We start from the raw sequence: 22,595 nt of genomic DNA, 5'->3' as shown, positions 1-22,595 counted from the left end.
CATCTCCCTGAAGTCCCAGAGACTCATCTCTTCTCTGAAGATACTACATCCCTGGCCACTCTCTTCACTAATGGATATGCCATCTCTCGTCCCCCTGACACACTATTATTTCCATCCCTCTCTCTCCCTATACAATCTTCAGTTTATATCTCCTTTTTCTGTGAGATTCACTTACTCCCAGTCAGACCCTGGTAGCTAATATCTACTTGCACCCTAGTCACTCTCACTCCTTTCTCAAGAAGTTTAGCTGGCTCACATATTTCCTCTCTAGCTCAAACCCTGATCTTATTGGGCATTCAACTTAAATTTTGATGTCTCCTTGCTTTCTATTTCATCAGTCTCTTCAATTCTGATAACCTGCACCTTTGCTTCATCTCAGTCATATACGAGGTATGGTCATATTCTTAACCTTGTAATCACCTACAAGTTGTCCACCTTCACAGCCATGACTGTGAAATATCTCAGAACATATTCTTTTATTGTTCCAGTTTTCCCTTTGCCTTAACTTTCCTTAAAACTATTATAATCACTAGTCACACTCCTCCCTGATTTCCCAAACTATAAAACCCCTCCTAACCCACTCCTACTTTGTCCTTATTTTCCTCCTCTCAAAATCTTGATGCTTTGGTTAATCAGTTCAACTTTACAGTCACCAAGCCATGAATCCCTTCTACTACTGTCCTACTACTGTTCATAACACTCCAAACTGCAAATTTAGATTACTTTCTCCAGTCACTTTCTTCTTTGTTCTTAGGTAGAAGATAGATTAGAATGCAGAGAGATTTGAAGTAACAATAGTCCAAATGAGAGGTGATGAGAGCCTGAACCAGCAATGTTGCATGTCACTGCTTTATTTAGGCTGCTGGGTGGAGTGGTAAAGAGCCTTTGAAATCCTAAGTTTGAATCCTGCCTCAGACATTTATCAGTTATGTGACTAGACAAGTCACTTACATTCTGTGTCAGTTTCTTTATCTGTAAAATAGGGATAACAGCACCTACCACAAAGGGTTACCGAGAATAAATAAGAAACCATTTTCAGCACTATATAAATGTTATTCATTTTAGTCTTTCCTAATTGAGTCTTTATTTCCCTCTGTACATCCTCTGATCCAAACCTTCTTTTCTCAAGCCATCTGCACCAGTGGTGCAATACTCAAAAAGAAATGGTTCCCTGAAGGATACATATCGACTTATAAATCCACAAATTAACATCATCTATGTTGTATTTTATATAAATATGTAAATATTGGTATATATATATATGTATATATATGTACACAGACATATGTGTGTTAAACATTTATTGATTACGTTTTAATCTGGTTCCTATAGCAATCAGGAGTTTTCCCATTTAGGCAGGCAGTTGATACCTCTGATATTACACTACTACCAGCCCTATCTCATCCAGGAGGACTTTGACTCATCTCATAATTTATTGAAAAGATTGAGACAAATAGCTGTCATATTATTGATTTATATTTCCAGCTTGAGGTATTTATCTTATTTTCCATATGTGAATAAAATGAACTCTTCTCCCCAGTTCTACACTTCAAATAGCCTCAACATCACACCCCTTCTCCTTTACCACATTTTCAGGGGATGATGTGGATCCTGTAACTGCCATCACCAATCCCTCTACTTTTACCCTTGATACAATCTCATCCTGTCTTATCCAAGACCTTGCCCCTTCAACCATTCCCATTCTCTCCCTACTTTTCAACCTTTTGCTTCTTTCTTGCTGCCTTCAAACATGGCTAGATTTCCCCCATTCTTTAAAAAACAAAAAACAAAAAAAAAACATTTCACTTGACCTTACCTGACCTTTCTATCCCCTCAAAATATCCTCAAATTCCTTTACTTGTTAAAAATTCTGTCTACACTTTTTGCCTATACTTTCTTACCTCCAGTCACTTACCAACCCATTGCAATTGGACTTCCATCCTATAAGCCAATATAAACTTCTCTTTCGAAGACTCTAATGATTGATATTGATAAATCCTACAGTTTATATTCTTAAATGATTCTCAGATGTATAGCCTCTCTTGACCTCTAATCTATTGACAATTATGAATTGGATGTCCTGTAGGCATCTCAATATGAAACAATTTTCTTTCCCCAAAACCCTCACCTCTTCTAAATGTCCCTGTCATTGTCAAGGATACTTCCATATTCTGAGTCACCAAGGTTCATAATTTCAGTGTCATCCTTGATTCCTTGGTCCCATTCACTCCATATATCCAAATCTATTCATCCACATCCTGCTCTATGTATGGATATATCCCAGGGTTCCACCGTGAGCCTTCTCTTTTCTCTATAAACTCTCTCTTGCTGATTTTATGTGGTTCTTATATTCAACTATCATACCCATGCAGATCTCTAGTTCTGCATCTAAAACAATGATCCATCATACATCTCAAACTGTATCCATAGGTATCTCAAACTCAGCATGTCCACAACAGAACTTATTAATCTTCTCCCTTAACTCACCCTTCCTCGCAACTTCTCTATTTCTGTATTACCATTCTTCCAGTGATCTTGGCTTAAAACCTAGGAATCTTCAACTTTACATTCTAATTTATCTCCCATCTGCAGTTGACTTCTTGATTCTATCTCTTCTACATCTCTTGCATCTGATCTCTTTTCTCCACTCACACCAAAAGTGGCTGTCACTATCCAAGAACTCCTTACTTCTCTATTCATTCAGTCAAAAGGCATTTATGAAGTGGTTTCTATGTGCGTGAGACTATGCTAAGAACTGGGAATAAATACAATGAAAGACGAGGAAAAACACAACAAAACAAACAAAAATGATCCCTGCCTTCAAATAGTTAAAATTCAAATTTCAAATGAGGATATATTCGTGTGTATGTGTGTTTGTGTGTGTGATATATACATGTATCAGTAGATGGAAAGATAAACTTAGAGAAGATGGTTCTAGCTGTGGGTAACCTGGGAATGGGTTTGCAGAAAACCATCCTGCACAATGTGTGATTTGAGTTGAGCTTTAAAGGAAGCCAGGCAAGCCAAGAGATGGACATTAGCAGGGAGAGCATTCTATGTATGGAGGACAGCTAGTGCAAAGGTACAGAGAGGGGAAACTAGGTGCTGTGTGTGAGGAACAGCAGGTTGACCAGTATAACTAAACCTTAGCATACACAAAAGGGAATAAAGTATAAGGGAACAAGAAAGATTAGAAGGGGGCTTGTGGTTATTTAGAAATCTGGGGTTCAGGAACTCTCACACCTTGGAGCACCTGATTCTCCTCTCCAAGGCTGTCACATGGATGAAAACATGTATACATGAGTGCTTCTACTACTTTCTCTTCAGGGCCAGGTCCAGACATTTGAAGTATAGGGGCTTTCTTCTTGGGGATTGTGGGGGAAAGAAATGTATTCATTCATTCTGTGTATATGTGTGTGTGTGTATATATGGGTATATATATGTGTGTGTGTGTCTGTGTGTGTGTGTCTGTGTCTGTGTATATAGATATATACATGTATGTACACATACATATAGACATATACATATCTATATGCACATATGTGTATGTATTATATATGTGTGTGTGTATCTATATACACATACATACATAAGAATTGGAATTCAAAGGTATGCTCATCAATTGGGAATGGCTAAACAAGCTGTGGTATATGATTGTAATGGAATATTATTGTGCTGTAAGAAATGATTTCAGAAATACCTGGAAAGACTTATATGAACTAATGCATAGTGAAGTGAACAGAACCAGGAAAACGTTGTGCACAGTAACAGTTTGATGAAGAACTATGAATGACTTAGCTATTCTCAGCAATACAATAATCCAAGACAATCCCAAAGGACCAATGATGAAGCATACTATCTGCCTACAGAAAAAGAATTGGTATTGATTGAATACGGACCAAAGCATGCTATTTCTCACTTTATTTTTTTCCTTTTATTTGAGTCTTCTTATACAAAATGACTAATATGGAAATCTTTTACATAATTGCACATGTATAACCTATATCTGATTGCTTACAGTCTCAGGAAGGGGAGAAGGTGAAAAAGGAAGGAGGGAGGCATAGAATTTGGAATTCAAAACTTTAAATAAAAAATGTTAAAAAAATGTTAAAAAATTAAAAGTTGCATATCAAATGTACTTTTAAATGCCATTATTTTAGCAACAATTTTATGATATATCAAATATTAGAATTTAAAAGGACTTTAAACTTTACCTAGTCCACACTACTCATTTTACAGATGAGGATTCTGAAGTTCACCAAGGTTAAGTGGCTGATACAAAGTCATATTGTTAATTAATGGTCAGAGTGCCCCAAATCAGGTCTCCTAACAGGAGTCTGAACAGTTACTTATGCTTTTTTCAGAATATATAAAATGGTAAGGATAGGCATTATTTTTAAAAATATACTTTTCATTAAAAAATAGAAATAATACATCATAGAAGCAGAATAGCTCAAATAAGAGAAATATAGCTCTTTTCTTCATCTAAAGAAGGTTTTAAAATCATTAAATAGTATACAGCATAAACTAAAAATTTTTTTTTGTTTTTGTTTTTTGGAGTAGGGAATGGGGTTAAGTGACTTGCCCAGGGTCACACAGCTAGTAAGTGTTATGTGTTTGAGGCCAGATTTGAACTCAGGTCCTCCTGAATCCAGGGCCAGTGCTCTATCCACTGTGCCACCTAGCTGCCCCTCAAAATTTTAACATATTTCTATGAAACATGTTTCAGAAAAAAAAAGAGAACAGAACATCTCACTCCTCTGGAGGATTTACCACATGATTATATATCTCTGCGTGGATATATATATGTATATGTGTACATATGTGTGTATGTATATAAACACACAAGTGTTTTGTATGTGTGTATATATGTATACATGTAATATATTATGTATTTAATAATAATATAAATATATAAGAATAAACAATATATATTCAGTTATTACATAATTGAATTCAGTTAGTACATAAGATATATAACAGGTTGTAAATGTTTAGAGTATATTTCTAACCTTCTGAGGCTATTATTACCGTGTCCCTTATATTACTGTTAGAGGGAGACTGTTTTAAATGAGGCCACAGAGCTATTTATGTGGCTCCTGTGCTCTCTCTGTCCTCTAAATTTCCCATAGCACTTTTGAACCCTTCTCTTACTTTGATTACAGCTGCCTAGCTCATTCTCCTTGTTATCATAATTATATTGTATGTATCTCTTTTCAACCCATTGTCACTAAGACAGCAATCTTCTTGAGATCAAAATCTATATTTTTTTAATCTATCTTTTTCTTCTTGGCACCTACTGCAACAAATTGTACTTATATGTTCTTTACAAATACTTTGAATTAAATTGCATTTGGATGGTCCATTAACATTAATTCGTATTGCATTTTTAATTTTCTCCACTTTTATAAATTCAGCATGTAAAAATAATATTCTGTTAGGTCCTTTTAGAAGTTGATATTATTAATAAGAAGAAAATGCAAAGAGCCTCAAGGATTATACTTAAGTTATCGTAGAACCACAACTTGTAAAAGTACAGTTTTGTCATGAGAAAAGTTCTTTAATTCTGAGAAATGTCTTCCATGTTCAGATGGAAAAAGAAGATGAAAAGGATTGAAGAGTAGATAGTGTCTATGGAAGTTTGACTCTGACAGTAGGTCATTCAAGAATGGCATAATTTTGAACAATCCTAGTTATTTCAGCATTATAGATAAGGGTTATAGATTCAACTAGAAAATGAAACAGAGGAATCAGCAGCACATAAAGTTATTCAAGGCCCTACAAGTACCTGACAATAGATGTAGATTACTTTTAGCGGAACAGGCATGAAGAAGCAATTCAACTTGATGTAGTGCAGGGATTCTTAGCTTTATTTTTTGTCACTGGAACCTTTTTAGCAGCCTAGTGAAGCCTATGGACCCCTTCTCAGAGGAAGCTTTTTTAAAAATAAAATACATAGGATTAAAATGGAAACCACTAATACTGAAATAGTTATTAAAATATTGAAAATAAACACAAAGTTCAGACTTCACGTAAAGAATCCCTGATGTGACACATTCAATTAGCACATGCTAACAAAAGCCAACCCTGATCTTCATTGAGAGACTTTTCCTTCATGGCTATGTACTATGATCTTTAAAAACAAAACAAAACAAAACAAAAACTGCAACAAACAAAAGATTACCTTCTGAATAGTTATGATTCCTTCCTGTGTATCTTTGTCAACAGAAATTTTGAAAACTCCCAGGCCATCACCATCCACAATCTTGTATTCCATTTCTGCATTTGGTCCCACGTCAGCATCAGCAGCTTTAATTCGGGCCACCACTGATGCCACAGGCAATGACTCTGGGACATTGTATTGGTAAGACCCTACAAAATTTAAAACAAGGACTGAAAATAATGTCTTCTATTATCAGGAGGCACATATTATTCCCTCTTCTTAGCTGACACTAAACTTACCTATCCCAACAACAACAACAACATCAAAACTATTCATCTATGATCATTTAGTTCTGTGTTGGGTTTTTTTATTTTTTCGTCTCAGTGTATGTAAGCAATGAGCTGAACTGGAAGTCTTAGATAGCTTTAAGAAGTCTGATGTCTAAGATTATATAATGGAAACCAAATCACTGTGAAAACAAATAGATGGCCTACTGACAGGTAAGAGAAGAAATCTTCCATCTTCCATTTCTGGTTTAATGAAACAATTTATTTTATTTGTTTTTTAAAGAAAGAAAACATAATGATATAGATGTAGCATGTCTTTTATGGATCTGAGATATACAAATAAAATCACTGTGAATGATTTTATTACTACCAATGGGTACAATTCATTTAATATGGGATAAGTTGATGGATTTAATTTCAGAGGCTGACCAAGATGAGACCTAATCTTGTGAAATGCTGTTTGGGTTTCTGTTTAATATAATGTTTACTGTGATCAAAGAGAATTAAAATGTCATTTAATTGTGACAAAGAGAAAGAAGGGAAGGAAGACCACTATACTTAACTACATTTTTTTTTAAATGTAAAATTTTTGGCTCAGGGTGATAATCAAACTGACCATATTTTAAAACTCCCTCTTTTAGAAAAACATCACCATTCACCCCTTTTCTTTTTTCATTTTACATTTGCTACTGACATCCTATTCCAGTTCCATTAGGAGACAGAATTATAGCTTACAAAGTGTCTTTTTCCTACTGCCATCTCTCTCTGGGGGAGAATAAAGTATGTTTTTTTTTTGTTTGTGTTTTTTTTGAGGGATAGAGTAGGGTGGGAAAGAGAGAAATAGAGAGAGTAAGCTGACTGATAAGAATAAATCATCTCTTAAACTGAATATTGGGATTTGTAACTTGCTAAAAGTACCCCCTCAGTCTTTTATAGTGGTAATATGAGCTTCAGCTTCCTGAGTGATTATCTTCAAAATTCCAACTGTTTAGTTAGCAAAGTCACAAAGGTCATAGAAAGAAGGTCTAAATTATAAAATCAATAAAAGAAAATAAACCTAATAAAAAGTTTTGCTTTACTTGGCTTTAATAAATAACGAAGCACCCATTAAGCAGAGAAGATTCATATTACCATGGCCAAACAACACAATGGAAACTAGAAAAGTACTAAATGTCAACTCTTGCTATTCTAACCTTAGAGGAAAAAAATAAATGCTTTTGTCTATAATGGGAACCAAGACTGTGAAATCATTTTTTTTATTTCAGCATGTAAAAGACACCAGTAACATCATTAAAGGTTAAGTTCTGGGTTTCTTTTTCCAACACTGATAGTAGGTGTTTTGGTATTTATAAATATTTTGTAATGGCAAAGAATTTGACTTTATCTTAAAGAACTTTTCTTTTTTGATAGAAAGAAAGCAGTAAAGGAATTATATGAAGGGTTGGTGGCACAGAGAGCATGACTTTGGGAGGTTCTGGAAAATGAAGTTTGATCAATGTTTCCTTGTTTCACATTATTAGCTTTGAAGAACTATTTGAATCCAACCTTATTCTTCCTTTTCTTTAGGCTAAGTTGTTTCAGAGTTCATATTTTGTTCTAACTTCTCTTGACAGTTTGAAGAAACACTACAAAAAGGTACAAAAAAATGAGTACAGTACTCGAAGTGGACCTCTAACTGGAGTGAGTGTGTGTGTGTGTGTGTGTGTGTGTGTGTGTGTGTGTGTGTGTGTATTTTTCCATCTTTCTTTCCTTGGTTAAGTCAAATGCCACCTTGTTCAAAGGAAGTAAATTGAGGGCATGTAGTTTTTTGGGTTTTAGATTGATTTCTTTTGAAACATTGAATGTGCAAGAAAAATGTGGTTGAAATGCTAAAAGAATATGCAGTGTGCATGAACAGGTAAACAAACGTGTGAAATATAAAATTAAAAACTAAATATTAATCTTAGTACATTTTTATTTGTGTCTTAAAATAAGTCATTCATTGCTATATGTGCAATTTTTTCTAAAATGAAATTGAATCTCATTATGCAAAGACCCTTATAATATATGGACCATGAAAATGAAATTATAGTCATAATAGAAGAAATTGCATTTAATTCAAGTCAAGTACAATATCTTCCACTCAAGTCTGATTCTAATGTGGCCCTGTGATTTGTACAAGGACTTGGGATCTGGAGGACTATGTCAATGGAATATAAGCTCTAGCAGGTCAAATCAATCTGGAAGGTTTTAAATATAGACTCAGAGATAAACAATGTTTTTGTGTCCAAGAACTACCCCAGTTAACTTAAAAAAAGCTCATCAATGTCCTCCTCCCTCAATCCAACCCTGCACAGAACTCTGCTAAAACAGTGGTAAAAAAGCTTGTGCTCTATAGCATGTAATAGGATATATGCCCCAAATTTGCCTATCTCTGCAAACTTAAAACAAAAGTTCTTAAATTTTCTACTAGTTTAAATTTTTAATTATATGATTAACTAGACCGAGGTGGGAAACCTGCTGCCTCAAGGCCACTTGTAGCCCTCTAGATCTTCAAGTGTGGTGCTTTGACTGAATACAAACTTCACAGAACAAATCTCCTTAATAAAAGGATTTGTTCTGTAAAATTTTGACTCAGTCAAAAGGCTGATCCAAGGACCAAGAAGGCCACATGTGGCCTTGAAGCCGCAGATTCCCCACCCTTGACCTAGAATGTCCTATAAAGCCTATTAAAGCTAAATATTCACGTTACCAATAAAAGCACAATTTCAAATTAAGGTAATAATTTTGGTTACGTTAAGAGAAGGAGAGGACATTAACATACTTCTTTCAGATATCCTATTGCACATTCAGGTCATCTTAAAACAAAAATTGTTGATGCAAAGATACTGCAGTTGTATTGCTTAGTAAAGTATCTTACTTCTTGGAAAGCGGGGTGGATTATCGTTGACATCAGTAAGGGTGACTGTGACAGACGTAGTCCCTGATAGTCCTCCATTTTGCCCAACCATATCCTTTGCTTGAATTACAAGCAAATACTGGTCTTTAGCCTCTCTATCCATGTTGGGCAGGGCAGTCTTGATGACACCTGGAAAATGTCAAATCCCAGTAAAATAAATTCAAATAATTATATTTGTAACTAACAGCATTTGTACACAAGAACTAAATCCGTTTTGTTCCTTTTTTAAAAAAAATACAAATTAAGAGCAATGGAATGTTATGATTATGCCCAATAATAATACCCAGCATTTATAGAATACAAAATACTTTACTTATATTAATTAGCCCTTTCCCCTCAATGTGCCTTGTATTTGTTTTGCATATATTTTATATGTAGTTATTTACATATATAATATCTTCCCTAATATAATATAAACTCCTTAAGGGAAGGGACTGTTTCATTTTCATTTCATTTCATTAATGATATTTTTTCATTTGACAATCTTTGTATCCTTGGCACAAAGCATAGTGCTTGGAACATAGTAAGCACTTAATAAAAGCTTGTTGGTCAATTAATCTCATTCGATCCAGTCTCTGAGGTAGCTTCTACAGGACTTATTACTTCCCATTTTGCAGGTCAGAAAAGTTACTTGACTTACCAATAGTCTCATAAGAATTAGGATTTGAACTCAGTTCTTCATGACTCCATATCTAGTACTAAAGATGAAAAGAACTACATGAAGGAAAGCAAGTCAGTAATACTAATTTGCCTTCTCTATTGAGAATTTAGAGACAAAAGGTTAATTATTAATCATGCTAAAGATTGATGTTCTCAATATATAACCTATGACATTTGTAACACAAAGCATAGAAGCTTATACAGTTTAGTTTGGAAATTTGCATTGATAGCATTCTGTTGCCATGAAATCATATGCTCTTTTACCCTATTACCCTTTCTTATAGAGCACCACTGGCAATAAATTATCTTGCAGAGTGATTTGACTTAAAGTCACCTTTAATGGCCAAATATATTATGTGTGGTATCAAATGGTACAAGATTTGCTTACTATTCCTCTGGAAAGAAATTAAATTAACAACTAGAAAAGTATATTTAACATTGATTTTTAAGTTAGACCTAAAAGGATTCTATAATTGTATTACATAAGCATTCATCTCTTTGACATCTCTATCAATATAGGAAACAAGCACTATCTTGGCCTTTCATTTAGTATTCTTGTATTAATCCAACAGATGTATGGTCAAAAGCCAACTGATTGTAACAATTTTCCATCTTTTGGGGTCATCTCCAGGAGCCAAAAGTAGATACCAGTGCTCTGAACATCTATGGATTTTCTAGATGTTCACAGAAAAAAAAAAAAGCTAATTACTTCAAATGATGAACAATGTTATCTTCAGAAGGATAAAAATTATGTTATGGAATATATGCAATGTACACAGCAGCTAAATAGCTGCCCTGAGAGCCACATCTACTACCTATGTTACCTTCTTGAAGGGAAGTTTCTAGTGAGATTTTTTTCAGTGAATTTGATTTAAATATAAATGGCACGCTTATCAAATTTTCATATAATATAAAGCTGGGAGGGATAGCAAACACAGTGGAAAGTAAATTCAGGATCCAAAAAAAAAATCTTGACAGGCTAAAATGATAAGCAGGCTGAACCTAATAAAGATGTCACTTAATATGGATGAATGTACATTTCTATACTTAGGTTCAAAAAATCAATTTCATTGCTGCAATATGGTGAAGGGACAGCTATACAACATTTTGTGTGAAAAAAGCTGAATCAATAACAGGACAGCAGTCAAAATAATGAATGCAATCCTATGCTAATTTGAGACCCATAATGTATAGAACATAGGAAGTGACAGAGCTCTGCCATGCTTAGACTATATCTGAAATATTATGTTCAGTTTAAAATAAGTGATTGATGCTTAAGCCCTTCTTCACATCAGAGCTGTCATTTCAATGTCATCTAGATTGTGAAGATCTTTATAGTTTGATTCAAATAAGTTTTATAAAAAAAAAACCTATAGCCTCAATGAATATTTTTATTCAAAATAAAGTAGAAATGTTCTGATCATGATGATTTTTTTCCCCTGGAAACTACCTTTTATTTAGGAGGGATACTGATAAGCCAGAGAGTGTCAAGAGGAAGGTTATCAAGATAAGGTGGGTCCTCTAGACCACTCCATATAAGTCTATTGAAGAAACTAGAGATTTTTAGCCTGAAGAAGAGATTGGGCGATGGGGGATGGGAAGAATAATGATAGTTGTCATAGCATATATGAGGGGCTGTCAGGTTAAAAGAAAAAAAAAAGATCAGTGCCATCCTGGGTCCCAAAAGAAAAAAATGAGCAGCAATGAACAGAAATTGCAGAGGAAGATTTAGGTTCAATGCAAAGAAACCTTCCTAATAATTAAAGCTATTCAAAAGTAGAATAGGTTATCACCTCTTCACTGTAGGTTTTCCCATTGAGCATGGATGACCGCTTATCAGGGATGTCATAGAGGGCACTGTTTGACTAGATGTCTCCCCATAGGAAGTCCCTTGCAACTCAGAGATCCTGAATTCTGTGATCCTAGTATCACTTGGAGTGGCTGAGAGAACACTGTACACTTAGTGAACCTTCAACAAATGGCAAATGAATAATAGGTAAAGTCTATTCCCTTGTTTCATGTCAGTGATCAATGTACATTGCTGCAAAATGGTCCTTCGTGGGGAGTGGGGTATAGAAAAAGAAACACTTTCATTAATTTAAAAACTATGCTGATTATTTCCTACTGATTTCTGGTCTGAAATAAAATAGCGTTCTGAGCCACCCAATCCTTATTTTTGTGAACATTGCAGATTACATGCACATCAAAAGGGAAAAAAAAAAATCAGCCACCTGAATTTTGAAAATCAACTACCCAGTTAAAAAAATATAAAATTGAAAAAGAAAAAAAATCATCATTATCAGAACATTTCTACTTTTATATTTAAATAAAAATATTCATTGAAGCTAATTTTTTATAAAACTTATTTGAATCAAACTATAAAGATTTTCACAATCTAGATGACAATGGAATGACAGCTCTGATGTGAGGAAGGGCTTAAGCATCAATCACTTCTTTTAAAACACTCTGCAATTCTATGCCTTTACTACAATCACTTAAATAGAGGGACAATGGGAGTATACTATAGTTAGATCCATTAGGGCATCTGAACACTTTATAATTTAACTTTAAAACAATGCAGGCAAAATCCCCAAGAACAAACAGCAACACACATATGTTTGGTTCTGTTGATATGTATCCCCCCAAAAAAATCTTCCTAAAATCAAGGCTATGAATATTTCATATTTGGTATTCAGTACAGCTGTTAGCACTGATTTCAAGAGGAATATGGATTGACTTCAACTCACATAGTCACCAAAGGAAGAAATATAAATACCCTGAATAAAGGATAGGGGCTTTGGGACCTATGTTTTTTCATTTCCTATTTGTGGAATACTAAGCAGCTGTTTTATTTATTTTCACTTTCTAAATATTACATATTCTTAGGCTAGGTTAGAGGAGAGATCTGTTATGCAGACAACTGAATTTATTAAGACAACAAACTACCAAATTAGAGAGATTTTCTACTCATCAAGTTTTAATTTTTAATTTCCATTCACTTTTCCCTCATCATCATTCCCTTCTAAAGTAAGTCTACATAAGTGAGCCATCATCTTCGTAAGTTCGTTATTATGAAAGAGAAAGCTATAGCTCTCAACTAATCAACAAAGTAAACAGCACAGTCAGCCTCCAAAGGTTTTGTTTAATGGTGCTATCTCTGACAGGAGATAGAATTATTAGGACAGAATTATTTTTATGCAAGTTAAACACTTGAATGTAAGCCTTTCATTTTCTCTCTGTAAGTGATGTAGCAAATGAAACCTTTTTCTGAAGTAAAAGGTACCGCTGAAAATTCAGGTGACAAAGTGAATATATAAACATCCATTCTGTTTAACATACTTTTGACAAGGATGAGGCAGTTGGCAGAAAATGGTTATATGACCAAAAAAATTCAGCTATGATATATTTCTAGGTCTATGTTGCATACTTTCTTTTTTTTTTTTTGGACTTGAGTATTAGAAAGGATAAAATTTAGAAGCGGGAGTTTATCAACTATTTGATGAAAAAGGTTTTGCCATTGATTTATGTATGTATGGTACAAAATACAGAGTAGCACAAATGACAGGTGACTGCTCTGTGCCTTGATGGCGAACAGATCTATTCTCAATCACATCTCTAAAGATATGCAGAGATCTTACTGAAGTCAATAATATAATTTGAGTACATCACTATGGGTAGAGTCATCTACAGGGAGAAGAATCTTTCCTTTAGTGTTAGAAAATCATTTTGAGAATGATTTAAGAATTTATATTTTAGACAAAAATTCAGAAATGTTTATTTAGTTGTTCACTACAGGATAAAACACTGACATAGAGATCATAGAACATGGTAGAGAAATGTCTATAATCCATGTTATTAAAATAGAATACCAAATGTAAAATATAAGCATTATCATGATTCCTCATCAGTGGTCTGTTAGTCAGGTATGAACTGGATTTTCAGATGATTTTCTGGTATACTAAAATTATCTAGTATAAAATTGCTGCTGTGCCATGCAATTACATTTGGGGGGACAAGTTTGGTACAGGAGTTTCACAAGTCATGACATGGATGACAACCTTTGGAGCATCTCTGCACACAAACTTAAAGCAGGAGTGTACAAAGCTCTTGGAGTTTTTGGTAGAATATGAGTTCTGATGACTGAACACTAATGCTGTTGTGCTCTATAACATTTTCTGTGAGTATGGGTTGACCCTAGAGATCTCAACAACCTTCCCTGAAGAAAACAATTATGCAATGCTTTGGGAATATATTTGTACACATGTAAGTACAAAGTAATTTTGTAGCATAGGAGGCAGTAGTAGTTACGAGTATCAGGAAAGGCCTAATTTAGGAAGTGATATTTTGACTAAACCTTGAAGGAAGGTTTTTAAGAGGCACAGGAGTTCATTACAAGCATGGGGAAACCCTATGCAAAGGTTCAAGGGCATGAGGTAGAATCCTATATATGAAGAACAGCAAGCAGGCTGGTTTGCATGGAATAAGGAGTGCATGAAAGGAAACATTGAGCAACATGCCTGGAAAAGTAGGAAGGAGACATTGTAAAGGGCTGTAAATGCTCAACAAGAGAGTTTATGTTTTGCTTCTACAGAACAGGTAGCCACTGGGCCTTTTTGAGCAAGTCAATGACATGATAAGGCCTATGCTTAAAGAATATAACTTTGGTAACTATGGATTCAAGAATGGAGCTACTCGTGGGAAGAAAATCAAATAGAAGACAATTTGCAAAAGTCCAGATAAGAGATAAAGGTCTGAACTAAGCTTGTGGTCACATAACCAGAGAGCAAGAGACCAATGCAGAGGAACAAGGCTTGGCAATTGATTGGATAAAGGGAGTAAGTCAAAGATTACTTTGAAATTGCTTATATGGGGATTCCCATTTTTCCTTCTGAAGCCACACAAAACAAATACTCTCTATATGATATTTCCTCAGTTCTGTTTCTGAATGACTCACTCTTCTCTAGTCTTCCAAACTTAAAACCAATATAAGCCTAGAAAAAGCTTCTTGTAGTAGCTGTATATCAGACTGTCTGACCTAAACAAAACTGTACCCACCTTCCTTCATTTACCTTCTTTACCACCAGTTTCCCATCCTCTGGAGTGGCCTTAGGGGCACAGGGGCTCTAAAACCAGTATTGAGTTATGGATTACCTGATAGCTGGTGTGTACCTGATTTCATGTAAACCAAGTCACAAGGATTTTATACAAATGTTTATTGAAATTAATTGAATAGAATTGAAGGTATTTGATTGGAATAATCCAGCTATACCAAAAGTGGCAATGAATTTGGCTCCAAGGCAAGCCTGATCTATAACACTACCTTTCTGATAAACTACATGAAAATTTATTCATGGGTTTAAGAATATAGCAACTAAGCATTAGCCATTGTTCTTTTACTTTATCAAAATTAATGTCACTTGTCTTTATAGCAATGACTTTTAAAGAGGGATATATTGTATGTGCACCTGTGTTTAGTCCAGGATTATGACTTATGCCAGACTATACAGCATCAGCAGCAGCAGCAGCAGCAGCAGCAGCAGTAGTAGTAGTAGTAGTAGTAGTAAACTTTAAATATTTATTGTCAATATTAATATCTACCCTGAATTGATAAGAAATATTAAACATGATGTGAGTCATATGTTAATACTATGGAAATACTCTATTCCATAAATAAACCTTAGAGTGTGTTTAAAAGTTACATAGGATAGAGAAGCAAGGATGATTTTTTGGGAGGAGTACCTGGATTAGGAAGATTAGAGAGCTAATTAAGTGTCTATAGATTAGAGAGCTACTAAGTATCTAGCCTTACTTGTGCTTTCACTTAAACAGGCAATTTATGGTAAAGAAACCATCAATAGCTACTCAGCAACTTATAGTCTCAGAAAATTTCCTGAGGTACTAAGACATTAAGTGACTTCCCATGGGTCACACAGCCAATACTTGGCAGTGAGACTTAAGCCCAGGTCTGCCTGAAACTGAAACCACTTTCTATGCTCTGTGCCATACTGACTCCCATAGGTAGATAATTAGGTAGATCGATTGACTGACTGATCAATCCACTCACCTTTGGAACTCTGACTCTGAACCATTGAACAAACTCTCAAAGTTCACTCTATCCAGGCAGTTCCAGACCATCCAGAACATTCTTCACATCCCATCCAGCCATCCACCCCCATATATTCTTGCCAATTCCCTTGCCTCTGCACATATATCCTCCTCCATCCCACTCTCTACCTCTTACTCTGAGAAACATCATCAAATCAAAACCACATACTACTTCAGCAAAGAGTGTGTAGACAAACTTCCCTAGTCCTCCACTCATCATCCCTGAAATGTTTTAGGGGAAAACAGCTTGCTTGAATCATTCTTCCATGTATATTGTCTTTACCTAAAACAATGTAAGCTTTCCAGAGGGACAGAGCCTGGCTTTTACATTCACATTCCCACCAACAAATGCTTTTCATTCGTCCATCAGTTCATTAATTCATGGAGAAACATATCCACAACATAAATATACTTCTTTAAGGTTTACAGAGCATTTTACACACATTTTATTTTGCATACATCCTAACAACAATCTTGTAAGATAGGCACCATTTTATTTATAGGAAACCGAGGCTCAGAGAGGATTTACCCACAGTTACACACATTGTATCTAATAAAATGTCATAAGAGCTAAGTTGTATCTTTAGTGGTAAAATGTTCACCTATGAATTCTCTCTCAAAGCAAGAAAGCAACTTAATAAAACATATCACCCAGTACACTGAATGAAATCTTCATACCTGTAAAGAATACATAGGTGTTGTTTCTTAGCCATAATAATTACAACACTTCATTCCAGGAACAGAAACAATAAGGATCAAGTCAATCATTACTTCTTATCTATTAAAACATACAATAATCTTATCTCAGACCTTTACCTCCTTTTAGCCTCAAGGTACAAAAAAAATAGAAATAAACTGGCACTGAGGTATATGATGTCTTATAAAACAATAACAAATATTAATTTACAAATCAAAAAATATCCCTATCAATATGAGGCAGCATGTATACTTTGTACCACAGAATTTTAGAGTTGAAGCTTAGTAGCTGGCTAGTGCAAATCATCTTTGAAAAGGAATCACCTCTACAACAAAGCTGATAAGCAGGCTTGCAGTTTCTCTTTAAAGATTAGCAAAAGTGAAGGGATGTAAGAGAAGGATGAGTCTCACTGAATTAGCTCCTTTCATTTTTGGATTGTTCTAATTGTTAGGAAGTTTTTACTAAGATCAAATTTAAATTTGTCTCTTTGTAACTTCTATCTCTTTACCTAGTTCTGCCCTCCGGGCCTGAAGAGAACAAGTCTAAAAGTTACTCCACTTGACAGCAATTCAAGTCCTTGAATACCGTTCAAGAATCATTTGAATGATCTTCATAGAACTTGAACTCAAGGCCTTTTGCTCTGTTTTGGACAGTCTCCAGCTTATAAATGTTCCTGTTAAAACATGGCAGCAAGAGCTGGAAAGAAAACTTCAGATGAGGTACAATGAGGACAAAATACAATGGGATCATCACCTCCCTATTCCTGGTGGAATGCTGGAAGAATGATCAACAAGAGTATGCATAATAGGAAAACATGGATAATTCGCAATTGGTACTGATAGAAGAAATCTCCACATCATTGAGGTCACTTATCAACTAGAGGATCAAAGTAGAATATTTTAAAACTGAGAACAGATAACACATTAGTGTTCCATATTTTCTTTTGAAAAAAGGATATGTGTATATTTTTCCTCCTTAATGTATTTGAATTTCCATATAATTTTTGTACCAAAGTCTTAAATACAAATACTAGATATACATATACACACACATACATATATATTTATACATACGTGTGTGTGTGTGTGTGTGTACTTGAATTAGTGAATCTTGGCGCTCAGGAATTCACAAATCTAACAGAGTAACAAAAAGTTTTGTTTCTTCTGTGTACATCACCTATAATGGAAATAAGACACTTACAAGCTCTAGTGTATGCTAATATATGTACATAATACATGGAAATGATGATACTTAGCCTGGAAAAGATGAAACATAGTGGGAGCTGAGAGATGGGATAGTAGTCTTTAAGTATTTTATAGGCTGTCACATAGAAAAGAGATTTGACTTGTTCTGTTTTTCCCCAGAAAGCAAAAAAGGAGTAATGGACATATGTTGCAATGAGGCAGATTTTGATTTGCTGCAAGGGAAACTTTCTAACTATTAACGGTTATGCAAAAGTGAACAGGATTATGTCAGGAGGTAAAGAATCCTGCCTCATTAGACATCTTTAAACAATGTTGAATGTCTACTTTGTTGTGAATGTTGTAGAGAGAACTCCTATTTCCTTATGAGATGAATTACATGTATGCTAAGGTCCCCTCCAACCCTGAAATTCTGTCTGGGTCTGTCTGTATGTAACATGGTAACATGGGCAGGAAAAGCAAAAAAAAAAAAAAGGTACTTCCATTCTGTTATGATAAAGCAACATCTATAAATTAATTTCTATGTTAATTTTATGTACAAAACTAATTATATTCAATTAAGAACTTTAGACATTGAACTGTTTACTCCCCATATTTATTTTTGTTTTTTGAAACTTTGTTGTCATCATTCACTCATTTCAGTTGTGTCTGACTCTTTGTGACCACATTTGGGGTTTTCTTGGCAAAGGTACTGGAGTGGTTTGTCATTTCCATCTCCAGCTCATTTTACAGAAGATGAGGAAACTGAGGCAAAAAGAGGTAAGTGACTTGCTTAGGATCACAAAGCAAGTAAGCTTCAAGGCTGAATTTGAACTCAGATCTTCCTTACTCTAGACTTACCTATTATAGACTACATATACCACCTAGCACCACAGAGTTACCCTGGGCCTATCTGCCCAGGTTAGAAGTGGCCACTCATAGGCATGATCTCATAGATCAGCTTATTAGTTTTGCTCTACTTCTATTCCGTTCTGTTTCATTCCTCCCTAGGCAAGAGACTCATCGTATTTGTGCCATACTCAGTGGAGACAACCAATAGAACTACCTAGTGCAAGTGATCTACCAGTCTTAGTCTCCTAATAGCCATTTCCTACAGTTCTTAAAAAACAAAGGTTTATCCTCAAGAATTAATAAATGTATGAAATGGTTCAGGGGTGGAGAACCTGCAGCCTCGAGGCCATATGTAGCCCTCAAGGGCTTTTGCTTTTCTTGCCCATGTTACACACAGACAGACACATCCAAACAGTTCTGTGAAGTATGGATTCAGTCAAAGGGTCACACTTAAGGACCTAGATGGCTACATGTGGCGAAGACAAACTATAAGCAAGGGGATAGACTTTTGAAGATGTCTTCAAATGTTACAGAGCTATCATTCAAATGCTTTGTCACTGTGAATTGATTTATGTTAGAATGTCAAAATAATTAAAGACCATTAATTTTTACATGTAACTAATTTTTATTTCTACAGATGGTGAAACTAAGGCAGAAAGGGAAATAGTTTCCCTCTGGCCACTCAGTCATCTTGTGAGAAATAATGCCACAGATCTAATTTGTAGTATCTTGTGATTTCAAAACCATACCACATGTTGGAAAACTTACAAAGAATGTAGAAATACTAGTAACATGGAAATGATAACTTGGTACTGTTTTTAAGTAATATTCATTTCATGTATTTTCCGGTGTGATTTTCTCCCATGTCATAATTCTTTCTCTCTTAGCTTGAAGCCCTTAGGTTTTGAAATGTAGGAAATAATATTATTTCTCACATAGGTAAGAACCAGATTGACAACATGTAAAAAAGATGAACAAGAAACTGATTTACAGCTCTCTCTGGCTCCTTTGGGATTTCCAACTTTCAGTGTGTGTCAGGGGAAAAAAGACAGTTTCTTTATGTTTTGTTTTGTTTTGTTTTTTTCCCCTTTCTGCCAAGACATGCATTCTCCATGGTGTGGATTACCAAAATAGCATAAGGCAGAAGCATGAATGAATTTTACATAGACTAATGCCAATAGAAAGCTAAGTCTCAATGGTTATATGGGTTTCAAGATGTCAATGTCCCTCTTGCCTTCTGAACTTCTCCCACCCTCCCCACCCCACCACACACTCTGGTACTATCATTCATAAGCTCATACATTCAGAGGTAGAAAGAGCCTTAAAGATCATGAAGTCCAAGTCTCTAATTTCACAGATGACGAGACTAAGCACTAGAAGTTTAAGAAACTTGCCCAAGGTCACCCAGCTAGTAAATGACTGAGCCAGAATTTGAACTCAGGCTCTGTGACTCTATATCCAAATATTCTTTTCATCACATTTCATCCTCTTTCCACCTGTGACTAAAACGACAAAGATGATATTGTGACATTTAAAAGGATCGAGAGACTTAATTTCTGAGTAATTAGTTATTTTATTAATAATGTCACCACTTTATTAATAAAGGAAGTCAGTGGCACTCTCAAATGCCAAATACCCTCATGGTGGTGGGCTCACAACTGATAGACCCTTGGAAAAGTAGGTGTTTATGGGGGTGGCAATCAACTCTAATTGGTTAACAATTAATGAGAACGTTAATCTTATAATGAGATGTGGGCTCATTCTAGTGAGGGTCTTTGCCTTATCTAAGTCTCTGACCAAGACTTAAAGTCTTGGTCAAAGAGACTTAGTAGTTTCCATATCACCTGTCTGACAGAAGAGAGAATCCACATTTTCCCCAGACCTGTCTGAGTAAACACAATGAGTAGGAATCCACCCATTCACCTAAACTCAGAATTTATTTTAGATCTTAGCCTGGGGTAAGTGTTTGCCCAAGATTTCCCACACTGGTTGATTTTTGGATGAGAAAGTAGAAAAGGGGAAAACCCTTGGTCCTAATTCAATAATTAGTTATCAAATACAAGAGAGAAATAATCATTTTTCTCAATATTCAAATGGTATAACTGCCAAAATATTATAGGATAATGTTCTTTCTCTAGTGGACTGAAGAACTTAAAGCAGTAGTGTAATGCCTTAGCCGGAAATGTTGGAAAGTCTTTGCAAAGCATACCATTGAAATCATTACTAGCCACAAAATTGTGAAAGCTTTGCAATTTTTACATGTTATTTGGTGACTGGTTATACAATTCCAGGGATTGAAATTTCTTGATAAAACTGTCAGAAGCTTTTCAATGTCAAGTTGTACTAAAAAGGAGTGATATACAGGGAAGGTGTGGGTGTTTAGATTTAGGTACCTTTGATCTATCATTAAATATATCACCAATATACCCTTTATATTCATATTATTCACATTATAAATCTACTTATTTTACTGCCTCTAAGTTCACTTGTCTAGCACTGTTTCCCCATGTTATTCCATCCATATGATTCACAATTTCTAGTGCTGAATAGATATCAAGATAACAAGAATCTGTTATTGCCTATGTGAATACCTCAGGACACATGAAATTTAGTGAATTGGTGAATTGGAGATTGATACCAACTCAATTTTTCAAATAAGCTAATACAACTGTTTTAAAAAGTACTTATAATTATGTGTGTGATTTCCTACAGTGATAAAGCAAGGGGATCACGGTGCCTATTTTATAAAGAACAAAAGTGAGCCCAAGGAAGCCAAGAAGGTTGTTTTTCAATTATATAGAATATGGATATCTTGGCTCCAAGACCTGTTTCAGTCAGAACCAAAGGTGCTTTTTCTAGTCTACCATGGAGACACAGAGCTTGAGAAAATTTACTTATTTCATTAATTTCCATATTAATGAAGGAAAAATACAGAAAAATAAAAATAAATAAATAACCCATGGCAGCCATACAAGTCAAAGAGGAAAGTGTGATAACAATAAGTCAGAAAAACAAATATTTCTACCCCCTCTGACAAAGACTTGAAGTAATTCTAGTCAAATGACACTGATTATTTATGTGTCCCTTATTATTTAGTGTTTTTCTTCTAAAATTTTCTTAGAGCTATTTTTGTGGCTTTCACCTTTGCATGGTATAATGAAAACATAGTGGGATTTGCAGTTAGATGACCTAGATTTTGAATCTCATCTCTGTCACTTAAAACTTGTGTTACATTTTAGACCTGATTTAAGCTATTTAAGACTCATTTTCCTCATCTGTAAAATGAGAGGGGTGAACCAGGTGACCTCTAAGGCAGAGGTTCTTAACATTTTCTTGTATCTGAGAACTCTTATGCAGTATGGCAAAGCCTATGGACTGGGTCACAAAACAATGTTTTTAAATGTATAAAATAAAATACCTAGAATTTTCAGGGAAATCAACTGTACTGAAATCTTGTTATTTATATTTTGATTTTTTAAATAAAATTTTAAAATAAATAACTAATCATATATAATATATAATATCTATAGTGTATATATGTATATATATACATATATGTGTGTATATATGTGTGTGTATTTGTGTATGTCTTTATGTGTGTACACATATATAAATTCAAAATTAGCTGACAGACCCCAGATAAAAGAAGCCCTGTATACTATGGTCTCTTATAACTCTAAATATATGATCCTGTGATTCCCCCATAACACCC

The 22,595-nt window shown here is 34.8% G+C and overlaps 1 protein-coding gene across 2 annotated transcripts in view; it reads right to left on the bottom strand.

The window, feature by feature from the left end:
* CDH7 (cadherin 7) overlaps nt 1-22,595 on the bottom strand; it is a 197,432-nt gene that overhangs the window by 89,364 nt on the left and 85,473 nt on the right. For both annotated transcript variants that reach the window (XM_027852481.1, XM_027852482.1), the window contains exons 5-6: nt 9,350-9,517; nt 6,185-6,372 (exon numbers count right to left, since the gene is read on the bottom strand). In XM_027852481.1, coding sequence (XP_027708282.1) covers nt 6,185-6,372; nt 9,350-9,517 — 356 coding nt within the window. The remainder of the gene's footprint in view (nt 1-6,184; nt 6,373-9,349; nt 9,518-22,595) is intronic.

Source organism: Vombatus ursinus, unplaced genomic scaffold (genome assembly GCF_900497805.2).
Source record: "Vombatus ursinus unplaced genomic scaffold, bare-nosed wombat genome assembly UNPS02009573.1, whole genome shotgun sequence".
NCBI lineage: Eukaryota > Metazoa > Chordata > Mammalia > Diprotodontia > Vombatidae > Vombatus > Vombatus ursinus.
This window is presented reverse-complemented; position numbering and strand designations above follow the sequence as displayed.